General features: G+C 47.7%; 3 protein-coding genes across 3 annotated transcripts; 1 reads left to right on the top strand and 2 right to left on the bottom strand.

Moving 5' to 3' along the window:
* Positions 1–773: 773 nt before the first annotated feature.
* On the bottom strand, positions 774–2,202 carry TIMM8B (translocase of inner mitochondrial membrane 8 homolog B). Its single transcript, XM_087706513.1, has 2 exons — positions 2,074–2,202; positions 774–1,470 (listed from the first exon to the last, which is right to left on the bottom strand). The coding sequence occupies exons 1-2, from the start codon at positions 2,161–2,163 to the stop codon at positions 1,303–1,305; spliced, it is 258 nt and encodes an 85-aa protein (XP_087562639.1). The 5' UTR covers positions 2,164–2,202; the 3' UTR covers positions 774–1,302.
* A 25-nt stretch (positions 2,203–2,227) lies between these two features.
* SDHD (succinate dehydrogenase complex subunit D) lies at positions 2,228–12,509 on the top strand. The gene is made up of 4 exons (XM_087706511.1): positions 2,228–2,324; positions 6,789–6,908; positions 9,553–9,697; positions 11,926–12,509. The coding sequence occupies exons 1-4, from the start codon at positions 2,264–2,266 to the stop codon at positions 12,089–12,091; spliced, it is 492 nt and encodes a 163-aa protein (XP_087562637.1). The 5' UTR covers positions 2,228–2,263; the 3' UTR covers positions 12,092–12,509.
* A 266-nt stretch (positions 12,510–12,775) lies between these two features.
* On the bottom strand, positions 12,776–19,182 carry LOC148049025 (interleukin-18-like). The gene is made up of 5 exons (XM_087706512.1): positions 19,057–19,182; positions 18,547–18,619; positions 16,738–16,887; positions 15,462–15,604; positions 12,776–14,029 (listed from the first exon to the last, which is right to left on the bottom strand). Exons 2-5 carry the CDS (start codon positions 18,608–18,610, stop codon positions 13,796–13,798), a joined length of 591 nt encoding a protein of 196 aa, XP_087562638.1. The 5' UTR covers positions 18,611–18,619; positions 19,057–19,182; the 3' UTR covers positions 12,776–13,795.
* Positions 19,183–22,609: the final 3,427 nt, after the last annotated feature.

The raw sequence follows: 22,609 nt of genomic DNA, 5'->3' as shown, positions 1-22,609 counted from the left end.
ATACTCAACTTCAACCTTCTGCCAGCTTTGTATTTAACACCCCCACCCCCCACCCCCAATTTGTCTAGCATTAAAACGTCTGTGGAATGACCCTGTTCTAAAATGTAGAATGATAAGCTGGGCTTTTTTTTTCCGGTCCTTTGTGTACAGGGATATAAAAAAGTATTTTTGGAAATAACTGTTGCTACGAGAAGCGAAGCCATTGAAATTGTTTCTATGAAAAATCAAAAAACTTATTTTTTTATACATACAAAAACACTGGCATGAGTTGATTTAAATGGTCTGCAGAAATAAAAAGTGTTGACTTCAGCCAAAAAAAAGGAGGCCGCCTTTAACTGCATTCCTGATTTGTGGTGTGTGGGAGCAAAGGTTCGTGGGTTACACTCAAAGGAAATGTGTCTGGTATAGGGGGGAAAAGAGACAAATCTAAATAAGGAATTCCACAAGGGTGCATTTTTTCTCTATCTTTTTCAGAATTTAGCATTTGACTTGTTATTCTGATTGAAAACAGCAGGTGCCTCTCTACACAGCTTTATAGGGTTAAAGCAGTGGTTCCCAAACTTGGTAACTTTAAGACTTGTGGACTTCAACTCCCAGAATTCTCCAGCCAGCTCTGCAGAGCTGGCTGGAGAATTCTGGGAGTTGAAGTCCACAAGTCTTAAAAGTTGCCAAGTTTGGGAACCACTGAGTTAAAGTGCTGTTTTGTAGCCTGCTGTGTGGATTTAGTATGTGTGGTTAATTGATGGTATATTGTACAAAGCCAGACAACCAGATTTACTCACGAAACCATTCTCCATTTAATGAAGGATTTTCATTTTGTACAAACATACCTCCATAGTGGAATGAAATACATGTTTGATCGAACTCCCAATATTACTATAAGCTTAGATCAGAATTAGAATTAATGTGCTAAAAGAATAAAAGGAGAATAAATCACATTTTTTCTCGTACTGATAATGACAGCAGATTCGGAGCCAGTCCAGTTGTTCTATGCACAATGTTATTGGACTGAATCGTTACATCCCCTTGTGCAGAACGGAAATATTAGACTCCTTTAATTGGATAGGTGAGCTTCTTTAACACCATCTGGGTGCACTCACTCCTATTTCTCCTGCTAGGGCAGGAAAATAGTCCAGCATTGTAATAGTCCACTTGCTTGGAGTGGCCTGATTTAGTCGAGCATTTCTTCCACAAAGTCCCCTTCCTTGCCAGTTGGGGAACCGAGGACCAGTTGGCAGCCAACAGGCTCTTCCTCAGGCTGACTCGGGAAGGGGGCCCTCCAGAGCCTGCTGGGGACCCGTGTCAGTGGCCGCCCTTCTGCATGAGCTGCGCAAAGCGGTTGGTGACGGACAAAGTGGTGTCGATGAAGCGGTTGACGCAGTTAGCCAGGCAGGTCTCGGTCCGAGAGTCGAGCTTGGAGCCGGGCTTGTCCACGCACTTCTCCCAGCAGGCCTCCATGAAGGTGTGGACCTGGAAAGGGGAGCCAAGAGAGGGAAGGTGGTGCTTTTTTGGGGGAGGGGGCTCACCCTTACTCCCTGATGTCAACCCTGAGACCTTCCCATCCCTCCCCAAGCCCTTTAAGTCTGCCTGTCCCTCAAGTCTCCCTCCATCTTGGCCCCCCACCCCCCATTTTGACCCCCCAGCACTTCCTGCCCCTCCCCCACACTGACCCCCCAGCACCTCCTGCCCCTCCCCCACTCCGACCCCCCAGCACCTCCTGCCCCTCCCCCACTCTGACGCCCCCAGCACCTCCTGCCCCTCCCCCACTCTGACGCCCCGGGACCTTCTGCCCCTCCCCCACTCTGACCCCCCAGCACCTCCTGCCCCTCCCCCACTCCGACCCCCCAGCACCTCCTGCCCCTCCCCCACTCTGACGCCCCGGGACCTTCTGCCCCTCCCCCACTCTGACCCCCCCAGCACCTCCTGCCCCTCCCCCACTCCGACCCCCCAGCACCTCCTGCCCCTCCCCCACTCTGACGCCCCGGGACCTTCTGCCCCTCCCCCGCCTGGGCCTCCCTCCGCAGAGGGAAGAAGCGGGCGGGGGGTCTCTGCCGCCCAGTCCCGTGAGCGCACCTGGGCCGTGAGGCGCGCCCGCTGCTCCTCGGCCGCCACCAGCCGCTGCAGCTCGGCCACCTCGGCCTCTTGGCCCAGCTCGGCCGCCATGAGGGGAGAAGGAGAAGAGGAAGAGCGGCCAGGCAGGAAGTCCCGCCTCCGCGCTTCCGCTTCCGGTTGTCCGGCCGGTGCCCTTGTGCGGCGGGGCAAGATGGCGGCGGTGGCGGCGCTGCGGCTGTGGCGGGCCGGGCAGGGGGCGCGTCCGGCGGCCGGTGAGTGGGGGGTCCGCCCGGGGCCTCCCTTCCCGGGGGGCCCGAACGCCCGGCAGAAGGGCCACCGGGGCCGCCGCTGCCTCTCCCCGCGTCCTTCCCTCCGCGGCTGGGAAGCGCAGCGTCGCCCTTGAGCTGAGGGGAGGCCGGAGACACGCGTCCCGCACGTCTGAATGGCCGCAGGGGACGCGGCGCGTGCAGGGCGACCGCGGGTCGTGTCTTAAATTTAATCGCCCCCTCCCCTTCCCCGCCCCCCCGCTTCCACACAGGGGAAGCCCGTGAGCGCCTCGTTGTGTCCCCTGGGCAGCTGCCTGGCCTCGGCCAGAGGGGGAGACGGACACGGATGTCCTTGGTTGGCCCAGAGGGATTGGCCTCGGTGCAGAAGCTCCCAGGGCAGACGCAGGTCATCAATCATAGTTGCAATCATTAGTCATATAAGATAAGATAAGGGATAAATCATAAGGTACCAATAGGAGAAGACAGCAGGAAAGATTGCCAGGAATCTGCCTTTAGATTCTCTCATATATATATATATTGATATGTGTATGTATGTATGTATGTATGTATGTTATATTTGTGCTGATAAATAAATAAAGGGAGACTAGTATAGCGGGGGGGGCGGGGAAGGGGAGGGGGCGGTTAAATTTAAGACACGACCCGCGGTCGCCCTGCACGCGCCGCGTCCCCTGCGGCCATTCAGACGTGATCTCTAGACTGGAATACTGCAATGGGCTCTACATGGGGTTGCCCCTGAAGTGCATCCGGCGACTACAGCTAGTCCAAAATGCAGCCGCGCGAGTGATAGTGGGCGCACCGCGGTTCGCCCACGTTACACCTGTCCTCCGCGAGCTGCATTGGCTACCTGTTGGTCTCCGGGTGCGCTTCAGGATACTGATGACCATCTTTAAAGCACTCCATGGTAGTGGATCTGGGTACTTGAGAGACCGCCTTCTGCCGATTACCTCCCTAAATCGACCAATCAGATCGCACAGACTGGGCCTCCTCCGAATTCCATCTGCCAGTCAATGTCGACTGGCGACCACACGGAGGAGAGCCTTTTCTGTTGCTGCCCCGACCCTGTGGAACGAGCTCCCCATGGAGATCCGTACCCTCACCACTATCCAGACCTTCCGCGCAGCCCTCAAGATCTGGCTCTCCCAGCAGGCCTGGGGATAGGTTTCCAATTACCCGCCCGAGTGTTTGATTGTTGAATGAAAGTTGTGTTTTATTATTTTTTCTTTGTGCACATATTGTTTTGTTTTTGACCTTGCACCCCCCTCCCCTGTGGTTGTAAGCCGCCCTGAGTCCCCTCAGGGAAAAGGGCGGCATATAAATCCCAATAAACCTAAACCTAACCTAAACCTAAACCTAATCTATTTCAAGCTATTTAGCTCTCATCAGCTAGCCATACCCTTGCTGGGAATCGAACCTGTGCTCTATTGCCTCTTAGGCAGATGTGTTAACCATTGAGCTACAGAGCTCGATATATATATATATATCCTATCATCTACCTACTTATATCTCTTATCCATCCATCTTTTGCAGAGTCAGAAAGAAAGAGGCAGAGAGAAAGAGAGAGACAGACAGATAGAGACAGAAAGAAAGAGAAGGAAAGAAAAAGAGAGAGACAAAAAGAAAGAGATAGACAGACAAAGAAAGAAAGAGACAGAAAGAAAGAGACAGAAAGAAAGAGAGACAGTAAGAAAGAAAGAAAGACAGAGATAGACAGAAAGAGAGAGAGACAGAAAGAAAGAGACAGATTGAGAGAGAGAGCCAGAGAAACAAAGAGAGACAGAAAGAGTGAAAGAAAAGACAGAGAGAGAAAGAGAAAATTCATCTCCCTCGTTTGGCTCTTCCTGGGGGCGTTTCAGGCAGCCGTTTTTGCCTAACTGAAGATGGGGGGGGGGGTATTTTGGGGAAGCCTTTATTGCTCTGTGTGCAATGATCTCTGTCAGACTCGATCATTTTTTTTTCCAGCTCTTTTGCACCAGGTTTCCTCTCTGGAAAGAGGAGTACAAGATGGTAGGAATCCCACCCATGTGATCCTGTTACAAAGTACACTGAGCCATAAACGGTTATCGCATGTGGCGCCCTACACATTTTGTGATAGCGTAGCACAGTGTGTGCCGGCCCAGCCCATTTCTTTTATGGTTTGGTGTGTTGTGCACACATAACCGGTGAGCTGTGATTAATTGGGCCTAAATATAGAAATATGGGCTTTGACATACTCCTGCAGTCTGGTGTGTTCAGATAATACAATACAATAGCAGAGTTGGAAGGGGCCTTGGAGGTCTTCTCGTCCAACCCCCTGCCTAGGCAAGAAGCCCTATACCGTTTCAGACAAATGGATGTCCAACATCTTAAAGACTTCCAGTGTTACAGCATTCACAACTTCTGGAGGCAACTTCTGTTCCTCTGATTAATTGTTCTAACTGTCAGGAAATTTCCTCCTTAGTTCTAAGTTGCTTCTCTCCTTGATTAGTTTCCACCCGTTGCTTCTTGTCCTACTCTCAGGTGCTTTGGAATATAGCTTGACTCCCTCTTCTTTGGGGCAACCCCTGAGATATCGGAACACTGCTATCATGTCTCTCCTAGTCCTTCTTTTCATTAAACTAGACATACCCAGTTCCTGCAACCGTTCTTTGTATGTTTTAGTCTCCAGTCCCCTAATCCTCTTTGTTGCTCTTCTCTGCACTCTTTTAGAGTCTCAACATCTTTTTTTACATCGTGGTGACGAAAACTGGATGCCATATTCCAAGTGTGGCCTTACCAAGGCCTTATAAAGTGGTATTAACCCTTCACGTGATCTTGATTCTCTCCCTCTGCTGATGCAGCCTAGAACTATGTTGACTTTTTTGGCAGCTGCTGCACACGGCTGGCTCACATTTAAATGGTTGTCCACTAGGACTCCAAGATCCCTCTCAGAGTTACTACTATTGAGCAGGGTACCATTTATATTGTACCTGTGGCCACATTGGCAAACAAAGTCTTAGGTGCACTTTCCCATCATTTAACAATGTGTGAAGATGACATGGGGTTGGAATGCTTCCAGAATCACTAAAAAAAACTGAATACGACGGACATCCAGTTTTATCTTATTCATCTGGGTTGCTTTCCCCCATCAATTTTTGGACTGTTTCACATGTTTCACGTTCAAGTGATGATAGACAGGTTGGGGTGGGTGGGTCCGTTTTTCTTCATTGTGAATAGTCCTGAGTGGGCTTACAGGGCTAACAAGGCTGCTTGTGGAAGCCATGTTTCTATTTTAAAGTATGTTTCAATAGATAAGTGAGTTGCTGTTTCTTCACTGCTTTAACGCTTGTTTTTTACTTCTACACTTTACAGCTCTGACAAAGGGCTTTTTATTTAAAAAAAAATTAAGCATTGTGATTGTGTATTGTTATAGTGTGTTATAAGCATTAGTGGGATCAGATCAAAATGGTCTTGGAATTGGAGTGGTGGTCATACCTACAAATTTAATCATGTTACACGAAGGATGTGAACATGTGGAGTATTAGTAGAGATTTAATGAAATTGGGCAAATTTTTATTGGAGACGAGAAATTGATAAAGATAATTTATAAATACCTACTAGATATAAAATGGAGAAAGAACAAGTCAAAAGAGACAATGGTGGTATGGGCCAAAATTTTTTGGGTATAACATTGAATTGGAAAAATGGCAAAAACTGTGGGAAAGAAATAGGAAATTAAGGCTGGCCATTTCATACAAGGAGAATTTATACAAAACGTTTTATAGATGGTCTCTTCCTCTGGCAAGGTTAGGTAAAAGGTTTAGCAACTTATCCCCGAAATGCTGGAAATCCAATCAAGTACCAGGCACATGTTACCACATGTGGTGGACATATAAAAAAGCAAAGGAATTTTGGCGACGGATTCAGATGTGGTTAAAAGAAATGGTTGGACAAAGATTAGAATTTAAACCAGAATTATTTTTATTAGGAATTATAACAGAGAGGTACAATAAAGGGTCAACATATTTAATACTATACTTTATAACAGCAGTGAGAATGGTGTATGCCCAACAATGGAAATGTGAAAATATACCTTTAGAGAGATAATAAAGTATTGGATTGTGCAGAATCGGTTAGACTGATGTTAGAATTAAAGAAAAAGGAGAGACAAGATATCACAATATGTGGAATAGATTTTAACAATGGCTGGAACTGAGAGGGGGAAGTTGGAACAGGAAATAAGCAAGATTTGTAGACCAGAAATGTGTTGTAAGATGCGTAAAGATAAATGAGTATATTGGGTAGAATAATTGTATATAATTAGTAATGTATGATGAGTATATATGATATTTGTTCTGTATTATAGTGCGCATGGCAGAGATAATGCCAGAATGGTTGCACTGTGTCCGATATTTTAATATGAAAATGGTGTTGTTTTTTTAAAGATGAATATGGTCTTGTTTATAAAATGAGATGCATCTCTTCTGCCTACAGTTGTGCTGAACAAGTATCTCTTGGCCAGACCAGTGGCTGCTTTGACTAGACCGATTGAGGACTGTCATCATCACCATCGTCATGAGATATGCAACTTCCACACATCTCCCAGCAGTTTGGGTAGGTCTCCCTTTAGTTCCCCTTTTGTGCGTCTGCTTCGTGTGTCATGCTTAGTCTCATGATTCATTGACCCCTGACTCAGAGGGTGGGAAAAGAGGAACTTTCTAAGCAGCGTCACACTGTTCTTTTCTGAACAATATCCCTGGAGGTTATGGATTCCATTGATTCAATGAAAAAAAATCACAATTTCCCATTCTTTGTGGTGAAAAGGATTCGTGTTTGAGTATTTGAGTATTTGAGTAGTTTATTTATATGCCGCCCTTTTCCCTGGGGGGACTCAGGGCGGCTTACAATTCAAAAGGAGGGGAAAACAAACAAATTAACACATAAGACAGTACATCATTAAAAGCACAACATTCATACAATTCGGGTGGGTTACGGTCTTTAACCCCAGGCCTGACGGGATAGCCAGATTTTAAGGGCTGTGCGGAAGGTCTGGAGGGTGGTGAGGGTACGAATCTCCACGGGGAGATTCCTCAGTTGGTGTTCATGTTTGAGACATGGTTGTGTTCAATTGACAAATTCAATTTTGCTTCTTGGGCTATTACAAGGTTGTAACAAGCTAGAACAAGGGAATACACAACTCTCACCAGGGAGACACAACTCTCTCTCTCTCGTGATGTAATTGTTTAATAATTGGACAAGGAATTACATAGTTTATCCAATTCTCGTTTACTCTGGGTGGCTCGCAACAGTCAAAAGTATAATAAAACCAGTAAAGTTTCTTTAAACAAAGAAAAGCAGACAAGTTTTTGCTTGCCCAAGACTGGGTTCAAAAAGAGAGTGGGAGCCATCTAATCTGGGGGGAAGATTGTTCCAGAGATTTAAGTCTAGCAGTGCATTGGCTCATATTATCGATGGAAATCTCAAACGTTACTTTCTTTTACTGTAAAGAAATAAAATAGCAAATTTCTACTCCTCATGACCGTGGAAATAGGTTTGGGCCCATACAGGCTGTGTGGGCAAAAGCTTTGATATTCAGAAGGCTGCCCGCTCCTCTTTTCTGAGCTCCAGTCAGGGTCCTTTACTAAAACCTAGGCCCTAGAGCAGAGGCTCAAATTCAAGGCCTGTGGGACACATCCGGCCTGCTGAGTGCTTACAACTAGCCCAAGGGGCTGGCCTGGAAAAGGACCGGCCTGCGGTGCCTCTGGCAGCCAAAACGGATCCTTAGGGACCGGCTAGTGGGATGGGTGGGACAAATGCCTCCTGCAGTGTTGGGCAAAATGGGGCGGGGGGGGGTTGCACGAGGCCCCCTCACACCCTGTTTTGGCTGGCAGGGTGCTTCAGGAGGCATCCATCCCATCTACCCCACCCCCACCCCCTGGCTGGCCTGCGGAGGAGAACTACAATGTTGATCTGGCCCTCAAAGAAATCCAGTTTGACACCTGTACCCTAGAGCAGTGTTTCTCAACCTTGTCAACTTGAAGATGTCTGGACTTCAACTCCCAGAATTCCCCAGCCAGCATTCGCTGGCTGGGGAATTCTGGGAGTTGAAGTCCAGACATCTTCAAGTTGACAAGGTTGAGAAACACTGCCCTAGAGAGTCCCTCTTGCTTGTTCAGTTATGCTTCTGCCAGCTTCCTGCAACCTCAAACAAGATACAGGTTGTTCTCAAGGTCCAACAGGTCCAACAAGTCACGACTGACCTGAAAAGAGGGACTGACGATCCAGATTCGAAGTTCTGACGAAGTTCTGGCATGTTTGTTTTTTCCGTGTCCCTTTTGAAGGAGGGGGAGGGGAGCTTCTTAATACGCTGCATAATATCATCGGTTTTATTTGCTGTGGTTCAAGATGACCCCAAGCGGCTTCCTGCAGGATAAAACACGTGCCTTCCACACCCCCACCCCCCCACTTTTCGAGTGTTTGCTCCTAGCTCTCAAGCCAGCCGTTTCTCGGGCATTAAAATGCTGCATCTGTCCGCAGCTGGCTCAAAGGCCGCCTCTGAGAACCGGGTCGTCCTCAGTAGAGGAAAATATGTCAATGCAACAAAGGTTAGATTGGAGGGAGGGAGGGGTAGTAGGAAAGACAGGACGGAGAGGAGAAAGGAGAGGAACAGGAAAAAGGGAAAGGCAGAAGAAGGGGGGAAGGTTAAAAAGGAGGAAGAGAAAAGAGAGAAGGGAAGGGAGAGGTGGAAAGAAGGAAGGAGAGAAGAAAGTGGGATAGGAAGGAGGGAGGGAAGAAGGCAGGGAAGCAAGGAGGGAAAGAGGGAAGGAAGGAGAGAAGGAGAGTAGATAGGAAGGAGGGAAGGAGGGAAGAAAGGGAACTTAAGAGAAGAGAAAGGAAGGAGGGAAGGAGGAAAGGAGGGAGTGAAGATATGAGAAGGAGGGGGGAAGAAGGGAGGAAAGGGAAGGGGAAGGAAAGGAGGAAAGGAAAAGAAAGGAGGGAAGGAAGGAGAGAAGGAGGGAGGGAAGGAAGGGGAGTGGGAAAGAAGAAACAAGGGAAGGAAAGAGGGAGGGAGGGAAGAAGATACCTAACCTTTGATGTCTATAATGATTTTGATATTATGGGAATGTCTTGAAACGCAGTCAAATGTAAAGCGAAACAGTGGATGTTGTATTGTCTTTTACCAGTTATTGGTTGTTGTATTTTTCTTTTACTAATAAAAATACTTTATTTAAAAAAAATATGCTGCATCTGTCCGCAGCTGGCTCAAAGGCCGCCTCTCTCCATTGGACCGGCGAGCGAGCAGTCAGCGTCCTCCTGCTTGGACTGCTGCCAGCGGCCTATCTGTATCCTGGGGCAGCCGTGGATTACTCTCTGGCAGCAACCCTCACACTCCACGGGCACTGGTGAGTCCGCGCCACCCAAATTTGAAAACACAAAACCCTGATGTAAAAAAAAAAAAAGTAGTGGATAAGACTGGAAAGATTTGTTTTGTTCATACTTCTGTTTAACGAAACTTCAGTAAGCCAAAGACATTATTGTCTGTGGTTGTAATTATTTTCCCTTCTGCCCTACGAAACATTTCTGCCCGGTAACCTCTGGCGGCAGACAGCAAGGGCTGTGCCCGAGGAATTTGGGCACAGCCCAATTGGGAATTTCCTCCTCTGGGGTGAAAATGTGTATGCAGGGGGAGAAAAAAAAATCTCCCCAGGGCAGCCTCTTTTGGGTCCATTCAGGCTGCTCCCTGCCCACCCGAAAGCAGTGGGTAAGAATCCAGGCCTTGTAAACAGGAGTTGTTAAGAAGAAAATCTCGCCGCCCAGCCCTTCCCCAGGAGGGCTGTTGAAGTAACACTCCGTCCTGTGCTAAGCGGGTTCCTGGAAAGGAGGATGTCCTCTTTTCTGGCCGAGTAAGAAACTTTTCCTCTTCTTAGGAAGTAAGAAAATGACTCAGTTTGACCTGCTGCCAATGATTTGAGGCCTGAGCCTGCCAAAAATGGGCGAAGGGCTTCAAAAACAAGTGGATTTATGTTTCTGCTCCCCCCCCCCGCCCCCTTTGTGGGTTTCTCTCCCTCGTTTCTGGAAAGCTCTTCTTTCTTTTGCAAAAGTTCCCACCCTTGAGCAGGAAAAATCTTTTCCCCTACCCAGAAAAACAGATTTTTCTCTTTGGCTCCCTTCCGTGCTTTTAATTTCCTTCTGCATTGGAAGAGGGTGTCCTTTGGTGTCCTCACGCCAGACGGTTCATCCGAGAACTTGGAGGCCGAGGGTGTCTCGCGGGCCAACAGAATTTGACTCACAGGAGGCTCAGGGCAGGCAACCAAACCACGGACTCCTTACTCCGAGCATTTTTAACATTCATATGGAGTCCGGCTCCCTGTAGCGGAAAAGGACTGTTTCATGGCCTATCCTTTGGGAGAACCAAGAAAACACCGGGCTCCATTTTCTGACTCTTATCAACCCCCCCATCCCTCTCAGTCTTTTTCTCAAGGTTAAATGTGACCGGTTTGTCCAATATCCCTTCATAGGGCTTGGGTTTCTAGTCCCTGGTCTTCATCCTTGTGGCACTTCTCAGCATTCCTTCTCCTTTTGCCAGGATCCTCTTTACAGAGCGAAAGAACGGAAGAGGACACAATTCCTGGGATGCGATTTAAGGACGATCCCCTCCTGGGATTTAGAAACAGCCTCTGTGCTGATGCAATCCCAGATATGACTTCTCTTGTAGCTGCATCACGCTGTTCCCTGGATTTCTGTTGCATAATTTCCTTCCCTTTCTCCATTGACTGGCATTACATTTCATCATTGTTTATATTTATACTGTCTGTTGTTATAGCCGGGAAAATCCCAGCTCTTCCTTCAGCAAAGGGTTCTCCCCCCCCCCCCCCCCCCCCGGTCCTTGCACTAATATTTCATATATTTTGGTATTTTCACTGATTTAAATTTATTGGCTGACCAACGATCTTGTTCCCCCTTCTAACTAATATTTGCATGTTGCTTGTTAAGCCACCTGGGTGACTTTGGGCCAGTTCTCTCTCCCTCATTTCCCCATACACACTCACACACCCCAGCCTAACCCAAAAATAGTGAATTCTTACAGCCCCAAACAACCACCACATCTGGAGGGAGCCGAGGTGGCGCAGTGGTTAAATGCAGCACTGCAGGCTACTGCTAGATCAGCAGTTCAGCGGTTCAAATCTCACCGGCTCAGGGTTGACTCAGCCTTCCATCCTTCCGAGGTGGGTAAAATGAGGACCCAGATTGTTGGGGGCAATATGCTGACTCTCTGTAAACCGCTTAGAGAGGCCTGAAAGCCCTATGAAGCGGTATATAAGTCTACTGCTATTGCTATTCCTCTTTTTGGAGCCAGCTTAAAGCCTCTGAGATTGGGCGAGCCATTCTCCGGGGGCTTCATACGAACCTTTCAGCCCTCCGTGTAAGCAGTAAACCAAAATCAAATGAAACAAACCTTTGGGGAAGTGGGAATACATTCTTCCACGTTGTGGTTTCTGGCTGCCCGCTGAGTAATCTGCAAAGTGACCGGATTCTAACTCGACTCAGTGCGGTTTGAAAAGCTTTGGAAGGATTTGAACATGTCGTTCAGCCAGCTTCCTGTTTGTTCCTTTCTCTCCCTTCCCTGCAGGGGCCTGGGGCAATTTCTAACTGACTATGTCCACGGAAAGACCCCCATCAAGCTGGCCAACACTGGCCTCTACCTGCTTTCGGCAGTCACCTTTGCCGGCCTCTGCTACTTCAACTACCACGACGTGGGCATCTGCAAGGCCGTGGCGATGCTGTGGAGCCTCTGATGCCTGCCCACAGAGCCCAGCGACGGTTCTCTGCTGCTTTACATGATTGAGTCTTTTGAGGGTGGGCGAGAGAGAGCAACCAAGAGCATGCTCTGCGTGCAGCAGGACGGCTGGCGGGAAACCCCCCGTGGCCACGTTCACGGCTGTTGCCGTTCAGAAGACCTCTCGCTAAGGGCGAGAATTCGATCTGAACCAAGCTAGAATCAGGGCAAAAGCTTCATATTATGTTGGGAGCTTCTGCAGACGGGAGGCCCTTCCCCTCTCTAGCCGCAGGCTGAGCTCAGCATCATTTCACGTTGATATCCCGCCTCGATTTTCTGGCTTTCTTGTTGCAATGAATGAAGCATGTACGTGTGGCATCTTGCGCAACGCAAAAGGGAAATCTAAACTCTGTACAATAAAGGATTTTTGAAATCCACGGCTGAGTGAGTCTGAAATCCAGGGTTTACCCATTCCGTGATCTCTGGAGGAGTCGGGTTTTGTGGGGCAGAATTTTAAAAGCTGCACTTCATTTTGATGATTGAGTAGAGTTGGGGGGAGGTCGGGGTGGGGGGGAGTACATCCTTCATTTAAATGTATCGTCTCACATGGTTAAAAAAAGAAAGAAAAGGTTTTGGATATATTCATACCCTTCCCTCCCAAACTAACAAAATAAACATGACGATTCAAAAATACGCCTTGATAAGATGTTTAAAACGGGTTTTTAAAAAGTGCAGAACTTAGGTGGGAGGTTTGGAAAAACCCACCGTGTTTAGACATATCCTGGCACAGCAAGAATGAAAGTTCCCATTAAAAAAATTCTGATGGTGGTTTAACTGGAACATTACAGCTCATTTTGCTCCCTTATCAGCGTGGAGATAAAATGCCCCAAATAGAAATCATGCATGCATTTGGGTCACAAAGCCAGGTCAGCGTCTGCACATCCTTCATGAGGTTGAATTTAGCATAGGCTGGGTACCCGATACAGAGCTTAGAAACAGTGCCTTTTCCATCATAAGATCTAGAAACTTGCTTTAGAAATAAACAAGATTTCCAGAATCTGCCAATATGGCTGTCCTGTTCTGAGGTTCACCCTTCTCTTTTCTCTTGCGTTCTCTGATTTCTCCCCCACAAAAAAATTGTTGGGTTGTCGTCTTGACGCTGAGATTGCAACTGGATTGTCCTTTTGCTCCAGACCAAAGAAGAAAGAGTTTAGAAAGAGTTTGTGATGTTGACCTTGGCCCTTTTTTGGGGGTGGGGGGGAGGAGCCTATCTTTCTCTTAGTCATTTTTAGAAGTATTTACACCCTCTTTTCTTTTGGTACCCTTCTTTTGTATGGACCAATTTTCTGATTGCAATGTGGGGATTTTCCTGAGTTTTGGTATTTATGTTTTTTTTTATTTATAATGCGCTAAAAGAATATGAATAAAGCAAAAAATAGTTATTAATAAACACATGCACACCTAGAATCGGTTATCAACATGATATACCCAGGACATTATTTTTTTTTAAAATGGGAAACCGGAACTTCCCAATTCATAAATCTCTGTTCGTTTGCCAGTTAACAAACGCAGGTAATCCTTGACTTTCGATCACACTTGGGACCAAAAATTCTATTGCTAAACAAAGCAGTTATTAAATTGAGTTGCTCCCGATTTTACGACCTACAAAAATACTTAAAATATAACAATAACAAAACAACTTTTTCTTTCTTGGGTTTCCTTGTCAGCGTGATGAGTGGTGGAGCATGGTGGATTCATCCACTTCATCTGCCAGTTCTACCTTCTTGACCACCAGTACAGTCCTATAGTTAACTTCAGTATTCTCAAGGGCCAGGAAATAGCCACGTTCCAGAGCAGATTCGAACTTGTAAAATTGCCGGCTGCCAGCCGAAAACTGTGTTTTGATGAAGATGATGTTACTGGCGTCTCCTTCGATCCGTGGGGGAATCATCCCTTCCTGAAACGCAGAAAAAAACGACCCTGAAAGGGATTCCCAGCATGGCAGGGGACTTTGAAAAGAGAAAGACCACTAGCCAGAATTCATGATGCCTCCCCCCCACCCCCCCACGCCTGCCCAGCAAAAGGTCTCAAAGGGAGCCCAGGATTGGGCTAAAGAGCTGGTTAAGTGCAGCAGTTGTCGGATGGGAGAGAGGCTGCTTTCTCTTTAAACCAATTCTGCACTTTTGTTCATTTAATTTTGCCGCAAAGGAGCCTCTTCGTTTCTTCCTTGGAAGTTTCGTTTTGCATCCAAGGAGCTTCTTCAGTTCAGTTCTGAAGAAGCTTTTTGAATGAGAAGTGAAACTTCCTGCAAGGGAAAAACAGAAGTCCAGAAGGCCTTTGGAAAAAGTCTGCTTTTGGGGCAACCGTGACCTAGGTCAGGGATGTCTAACCTTTTTGGTGCCGAGTGCCCAAAGCATGTGTGCGTGTGAAAGGGCACACGTGTGCAATCCAAAAGTGCAATGCGAGCATCCCCTGTGCATACGTGCACACCCCTGTGCATGCGGGGGGGCCCTCGCCCATTTTTGGCTTCCAGGTTGGTGCAGGCGGACTTCCAGGCCCAAAATGGGGTCGGCGCATGCTTGTGAACCCCCAAAATGCAATATGAGCGTCCCCCACACATGTGCCCCGCCCCCTGTGCATGTGCGTGCACCCCCTCCCCGCTTGCACCCTGCGCATGCGCAGCAGAGCAGGAGCCCAGCTGTCTGGTGGAAGGCATGCGCACATGCGCGGTGGAGCTGAGCTGCGGTGACAGCTGGTGTGCCTGCAGAGAGGATCCTGCGTGCCACAGGTTCGCCATCCTGGACTTAGATGATGAGAATCTCCATAGACACTGAATTTAGTTTTGTCTTAAACCCCATCCACACCACCAATTTGGGTCTTCTATACCCCTAGTGGGTGGGTGGACAATTAATTGGGAGTCAGCCAATAGCCAATAATGCCCCGTAGTAATAGGGCTATTATTACTGTGCAGTCCACTGACTCCGCCACCACTAACCAAGATCGGCACTTTATTTGCAGACATTGTTTGTTTAGGTAACCCAGAGTTCACACGGAGGATGACTCTTTAAAGTAGTGAACACGAACCTCTGAATCAGTCTTAATAAACATGATAAGAACCTCCTTGGATAAGATTTAAGTCTATTTAATTCTTTTTAAACTTGGGTTTTACAGATGCAGCCAAGCTATCGGAGAACTTTTTAAGAGAACTTAAAAAGTTCTCTTTTTATTATAGCAAGGACTGTAGCCAGCTTCAGGAAGCAGAGCCGGCAATAATTACACCAACCATCCAGATAAGGAATAGCTAAGGTCACAGTCTTCCCAACTTAACAATAAACAACAAAAACCAGTCAATTAACCTCTCAGCCCAACACCAATTGACAAGAGCGTACCTTAAAATTCACCCTCATTTTGTTTTCCTTTTTCTCCACAAACATGTGGTAAGTCTTGCTGTTAAATTGCACGGTGAAGGCCACGGACAGACCCTTTGGCTTGGTGTCTTGGTAACTGTGGATGTCAAATTTGATTCCTGATACTGCAGGTAAAAGAACAAGAGGTTAGAATAAAGTAATAATCAGAATGGAATGGAATTCTGAGTAGAATAGAATAGAACAGAATTAAACAGAATAAAATAGGAGAAAGACTAGAAGGGTAGGGTAGAATAGAACAGAACAGGGAATAGAACAGAATGTGGAATAAAATAGAATAGTAGAATAGAATAGAATGTGGAATAAAATGTGGATTAGAATAGAACGTGGAATAGTGGAGAATAGAATAGAATGTGGAATATAATAGAATAAAACAGAATAGAATAATAAATTTATTGTTACTTTGTACACTAACCGGTGTACATTAAAATGAAATTTCATTGCGTACAGCTCTCAAAGGGTCATCACCTCCAATACAAGCTATGTAACCATGACAAAATAAGTAAGTAAATAAATACAAAATTATGCATGCACCCACATATATTATATGACAGAGAGAAGCAACACACTCTAGTTCAGTTGTATACGTGCACATGGCGAGAAATAGGAATCTTGTGAGTTTAACAGACAGATGGCACCGGGAACAAAGCGGTTACAGAATGTAGTAATCCTGCTAGAAATAGAAAGATTGGATTTCTTCTCGTGAGGGTCTAGCAGTAGATAAAATAACCTCAAACTTGGCTTATCACGTTTTCCTATGATTGTTTGTATGGAAGGTTTCTTAGTCCAAAAATTACTCAATTCTTGCATCAGGCAATTCTAAAAGCTTGGTGCAGTTTTTTTTGTTTTTTTAAACCCATTTGACTAGAAGGAGAGGGCTTGTTAAGACTTGCCATAAATGATCTGCAAATTACTGGAAGAAGGCAACTCATAAGATTTTTTGGCTCATTTAAATATTTTTCTGACCTTTGAGAACTGCCTTGTCAATATGAGGAAACAGGAACCCTGCCTGGTCTGATAATAAACTCTTATGACACATAACAAACAACTTTCTAATGTAATTAATCATCTGCATCGCTTTTACAAAGCTATTTTCAGTCCTGATTGCAGTGAGTGATCTGCAACCTGCTTCTCCTCAAGTTCTTTTCCTGGAGCATGAAATAGGAGGGGAAAAAATGAAAACGGAGCGAGACCCTTTTAATCTGTTCAGACATTCAAAGGTGCAAAACAGCTACTGTACCGTTCTGAATTTCCCCTTCTGTTCTGTGTTCAAATACTGCAGGGTAGTCTTCTTCAGGTGACCGTACTATGAGGACATGATTCTTAGGACTTCGGAAGATTTGGGCGGATTCACATTTTCCTGACTTATTCCAGCTATCTGTTTCTAAAACTTAGAAGAAGATGATAAATCTGATGTCACAACAGGGAGTACATTATCTCTTCTGGAATGTATGCGCTTCAAGGTGCTTCTTACCACCTACAAAGCCCTCCATGGTAGTGGGTCTGGGTACTTGAGAGACCGCCTTCTGCCAATTACCTCCTCGAGACCCATCAGATCGCACAGACTGGGCCTCCTCCGAGTGCCATCTGCCAGCCAGTGCCGACTGGCAACTACGCGGAGGAGAGCCTTTTCTGTTGCTGCTCTGACCCTCTGGAACAATCTCCCTGTGGAGATTCGTACCCTCACCACCCTCCAGACTTTCCGCACAGCCCTCAAGATCTGGCTATCCCGCCAGGCCTGGGGGTAAAGATTATAATTAGCCCCCACCCGAATGTTGAATGAATGTTGTTTTATTTTCATTATATGTTATTGTTATATGTCATTGTATGTTCCCCTCCCTATATAAGTTGTTAGCCGCCCTGAGTCCCCTCAGAGAAAAGGGCGGCCTATAAATAAACTTATTCCTATTCCTATTCCTATTTGCGTACTAATTTTTCAAAATATAAAAAAATTATACCGTATATATAACAATATCAGATTTAGATACCGCTTCACAGCCATCTCTAAACATTTTAGAGTTAGCATCTTGCCCCCAATATGTAATGTATATTACAACACACACACACACACAGAGAAAGAGAGAGAGAGAGAGAAAGAAAGAGAGAGAGAGCATAATTCATTTATATTTGAAAAGAATTATATTTTAAACAGGCAAAAATGCAGAGGAGGAGGAAACCAAATATCCTTTCTGTCTTTGCCCAAAATTTGGTGACCTAGTACTTTCTTTCATTTCAGTGAGTCTGTAATTTTTTTTATAGTGAAGCATTTTTTTTAATAGAGAAATGTCTCTGCAGTTCATGAACTTAACTTAAAAGATGTCCATTCAGTAAAACCATGATAGAAGCAAGCACGTAAAGTAAAAATATTATTTGGATGTACAGACTGGGCATAGAATCGGCTTGCCCTTCGTCCGTTTCTAATCATTTCTCTTGATTTTTAAGCACCCCTGATGCTCAGGTGGATAAGTGAAATGTGACTTTTAAGAGTTGCGGACTTCAACCCCTGCCTGGGGAATTCTGGAAATGGAAGTCTGCAAGTCTTAAAAGTAGCCAAGTTTGCAGATGCTCCTGCTATAAAGGCTACCTTATGAAAGCAATTAGAAAGAAAAGTGGCCCATTTTTAAAAAAAAACACAAAGCCAGCATTTCAGGTTCAGAGACGTGTGTTGCTTACCTTGTTCTTCGTTTCAGCAGCAGGAAAGAGGGAGGCAAAGAGGGAGAAAGAAAATATGAAATCATTATCTAAATTTAGGCAGAGGGTCACTCTGCCCTCCCATTCTCTGCCCAGACTAAAATGGGATCCCCAGCTGTAGGATTCCTTCTTTCTTTCCTTCCTTCCTCAGTGCCAGCTGCTCAGGCTCTAGAAAAACCCTCCCCTGGAGTTGTGATTGCAGGAGGTGGTGCCCACGGAGCTTCCTCATTCCATGGCAGCAACAAGCTCAGCGGGGGTGGGGGGGTTATTCGCCACCTCCCCCCTGGGAGGATGGAAGGGCTCCCGCAGGGCAGCCTGGTCGAGCCCCCCCCCCAGCGAAAAGCCTCCCAAGACTTACCTTCGAAATAGAGATGGCCTTGGTCCAAACCCACCGGCAGCATCTGGATCATCTCGCTGCACATCTCTGCCCTCTGGGGAGGAAGGAGGAGATTTTAATCGCCTCGTTTGAGTTACTTAATTTGAATTTAATGGGATTCCTTTGGCGCAGGAGGGGGGCAGAAGGGTGAGAGTTTCCCTGCTCAGCCGCGGGGCCAGTTTTGCCACCTCCAGGCGTGGCATCCCGCCTTCTTCCCAGCTTCGGCCGCCTGCCCAGAGGATGCTGGAAAACCGGTTCCCCGGGCAGGGTTGGCAGGGGGCGCCGCTGCCTCCTTCCAGCGGGCCCGGACGATGCTTCCCAGGCTCGCCCCGCGCCCACCCGCCGGAGACCCTCGCCGGGCTGCCTGGGAGGAGCGCCCGGGCTGCTAGGGGGTCGAGAGTGGCCGAGGGCGCCCCGCTGCCTGCCCGGGGATGGGTGGGCGCCGCAGACCCCCGCCCCGCGGCCCCTCCGCCCGCCAGCCCAGGAACCCACCTGCCTGCGCGGCGCCCGGAGCTCGGAGTGGGGCCGGCGAGCAGGGAGACAGCGGGAAGCACGGGCGCCCCGCCTCTGCCCGGCCCCCGAAGGGCGACCCGCCCCAGAGGAGGAGGCGGAGGCGGCGGCGGCGGCGGCCCGCGCCGGACTCTCCCTCCGCCTGGGATGCTCGGCAGGTGCGCACACCTTGGGCACTGGCGCCTCCTCGGGGCACACGGGGCTCTGCCGGTGCTCCCTGGGCCGAAGGTCGGGTGGCAAGTCGAGGCAGCGCCCAGAGTCGCTTCTGCACTCCGGGAAATACTCAGCCCAAAATAAGCGAGAGCCCCCGGGGGGGGGGGGATGAGGGGGTCTTGCTTTCTGCGCGTGAAAGGGGAAAAATAGGCAGCCCCATCGGAACCAGCGAGAGGGAGACGGGCAGGGAGGGAGAGCGGAGGAGGGGGAGAGAAAGGGAGGGAGGGGGAGGCAGAGAGAGAGGGAGGGAGACAGACAGAAGGATGGAGGGAGGGAGAGTGGAGGAGGGGGAGAGAAAGGGAGGGAAGGGGAGGCAGAGAGAGAGGGAGGGAGACAGACAGAGGGATGGAGGGAGGGAGAGTGGAGGAGAAGGAGAGAGAGAGAGATTAGGAGGAGGAGGGAAAGGAAAAGCGAAGGCGCACAGCGCAGCCCCTGCGCCAAAAGAACAAAGCATCCTGAGCTGGACCCCCCCTCTGCCCCTTTCTCTTGTAGAACCCTGCACCCATTCCCCGAGGTGTGTGTGTGTGTGTGTGTGGGAGGGGGGACACAGCAGAGGGACCCTGGAAACCCCGCCGGAGGGAACCACCCAGGAATGCCTTGCAGGGAACTTCGTGCACAGAAGGGGCTTCCTCCTGCTTGGGCTAGTTCCTCCACCTGGGAGGGGGTGTGTGGAAACCAAGGGAAGGTGCGACCACCAACCCAGGTTGGCAGGAGGCGCTGCTGGGCTCCTTCCTTGGCAGGAAGGAAGGGGGGGGAAGCAGGTTGGGCTGGGTACGGGGCGGGGGCGTCCGAGAGGCTTGATTCTATAGCCCGGGAGCCCATCCGCCCTCAATATACAAAAGTGGGGATGTCCATCCTTGGCATCTTTAAGACTTGTGTACCTCCGCTCCCAGAATTTCCCCTGCTTATGTGGACGGTCTTTTTATTTTCTTTAAGACAGAATATTTGTTTTTCTATTTGTTGGAAGGCTTGGGTATCTCTGAATGCATGGGTGGATTAGAACTGAGCCTGCTTAAAGCCTCCTGCGTACTACGCTTTCTTAAATCTGGTGGCAGAAAATGTGCAAGTAAATAAAGAATCTCCAAAGAAGTTTGAAATGGCAGAGATCCCCTCCCTGAATGGACTTCCGCAAGGGAGAAAACATTGTTCCTGCCTTCAAAGGCTTCTGCCTATTCCATTCCTGCAAGCCCCATCTTCTCCAGAAGTCATCTCCAGGAGTGCAAGAATCCCAGCCTATCATCTCTTGAACCCCTGGTTCTGGATTTTATAGCCTATTTTATAGCCTACTAAATCCTTTTCTCCCCTGACTCTCTGGTTGAGTAATATCAGCAGAATCCTACTTTGCTGTTTTTCTTGAAAGAATTGTGACATTTGAACCTATTTTGACTTCTGTATTTTGCTATTTCCCATTCTTCTGACACATTTCTTTCCGGCAGCAGCGTTGTTTTGCCTCTTTTCCTGAACTCTGGCCGACATGGTCACCATCTCTGTCACCAGTGTCTTTGTGAAATAATTTGGAAATCTGTCCTGGGTCTTTCCTTGCCCCCCTCCCCCACCCCCCAAGCATCTAAAAGCCAGTTGAGCTGCTTCCCTTTTCCTTGTGGCAAGGGGATGAATAAGTATGGGTCCCAGGGGCTGGTAACAGCTGCTCACAGCTTGCTGCCTTGGCGAAATGGGAGTAGGAGCTCTTGGTAGTGGCTAAGAATAGGTCTTCTTTTGGATGGGGAACTGGGGAGGAAGGAAGAGGTGTGGGAAGCAGGGAAGAAACACCTTGGTGCAACTGGTTGCCTGCTTGGATGGGTCTCCACCTCCCTTCACGTTATACAATACAGAAGTGTTGTATCTTATGATTCTTGATGAATGTATTCTACTCTATTTTTCTTCATGCACACTGAGAGCATTTGGACCAAAGACAAATTCCTTGTGTGTCCAATCACACTTGGCCAATAAAGAACCCAATTATTATTCTATTTAGACCTTGGATCATCATTAGAATTTCAGGCCCGATTTGTAGCATTTTCAGAAAGGCAATGATAAATTTTAGCCTAGCATCCATGCCTTCTTTGGAACTTTAGAAAACTGAACTTTTTTCCGTTCAGCCAAAGCCATTTTCTTTTGGTGTCCAAAAAAAACCCCCCAGCCTTTTCATAAATTAGACCTTAGGGTGGAATTCTGATGTCCTTCCGTTAAGATTGCAAGCATTAAAGGAACAGAGCCAGCTAGGGAAAGGAAGAGATGCCATGTAGGTTTAGGTTTTGTTTTATTTATATGCCGCCCTATTCCCAGCGGGACTCAAGGGGGGAAAGGGAAACACAAAAACTACAAATACAAGCATTTAAAAATAACCAACAGCCACACAAATCGAGAGGGGAGGGGAACTCATCAACCCCAGGCCTGCCGACACAGCCAGGTTTTGACGGCTTTCCGGAAGGCCTGGAGAGGGGTGAGGGTCCGAATCCCTGCGGGGAGTTTGTTCCAAAGGGCCGGAGCTGCCACAGAGAAGGCCCTCCCCCGGGTGGTAGCCAGATGGCATTGGCTGGTAGACGGAACCCGGAGGAGGCTAACTCTGTGGGATCTGATGGGTCTTTGGGAGGTGATTGGCAGCAGGCGGTCTCTCAAGTACCCAGGTCCAATACCATGAAGGGCTTTATAAGTGACGACTAGCACCTTGAAGCGTATCCGGAGACCAATTGGTAACCAGTGCAGCTCGCGGAGGATAGGTGTAACGTGGGTGTACCGAGGTGCACCCACAATCGCTCGCGCGGCTGCATTCTGGACGAGCTGAAGTCTCCGAATGCTCTTCAAGGGCTGCCCCATGTAGAGCGCATTGCATGTATTTAAAGGGTGTCTGTCCTTTCTCACACAAAGCACGTCAAGGTCTTCGATTGTTTGGTGTGTTGCTTTCTCAAAACCATCACAAAAAAGGACCCAATCTTAAACCTTCCAACCCTGGGATTTTAAAAGACTCATTTGGTGTAAGAAGCTGTGGCACCAAACACTTAATTAGGATTAAACCTGACCAAGGTCAGCCTCCATAACTGCACCTGCCCGAGGATTCCCCAGGACCAAGAGCTGTCTGGTGCATGAATTGGTGCTTCCTCACATGAGGAACCTCTCCTGCTTCTAAGATTCCTTAATTCAAAGCAGTGTTTCTCAGCCTTGGACACTCTAAAGAGGGATGTGAAGGCCACAGACTTTGTAATACTGGCTAATTAACTTGGGTTTTCTTGTATTTTAAATTTGCTTTTTCAATTGCACTGCTAATGATTTCCCAGAAACCTTAACCTTCAAGAAAAAAAAGTCTCTCTTTCAGGAACCAAGA

Source organism: Thamnophis sirtalis, unplaced genomic scaffold (genome assembly GCF_051295495.1).
Source record: "Thamnophis sirtalis isolate CommonGarterSnake01/CBP01778 unplaced genomic scaffold, rThaSir2_p1.2 scaffold_2, whole genome shotgun sequence".
NCBI lineage: Eukaryota > Metazoa > Chordata > Lepidosauria > Squamata > Natricidae > Thamnophis > Thamnophis sirtalis.
Note: the sequence above shows the minus strand (reverse complement) of the source record. Positions and strands in the feature narration are given on the sequence as shown.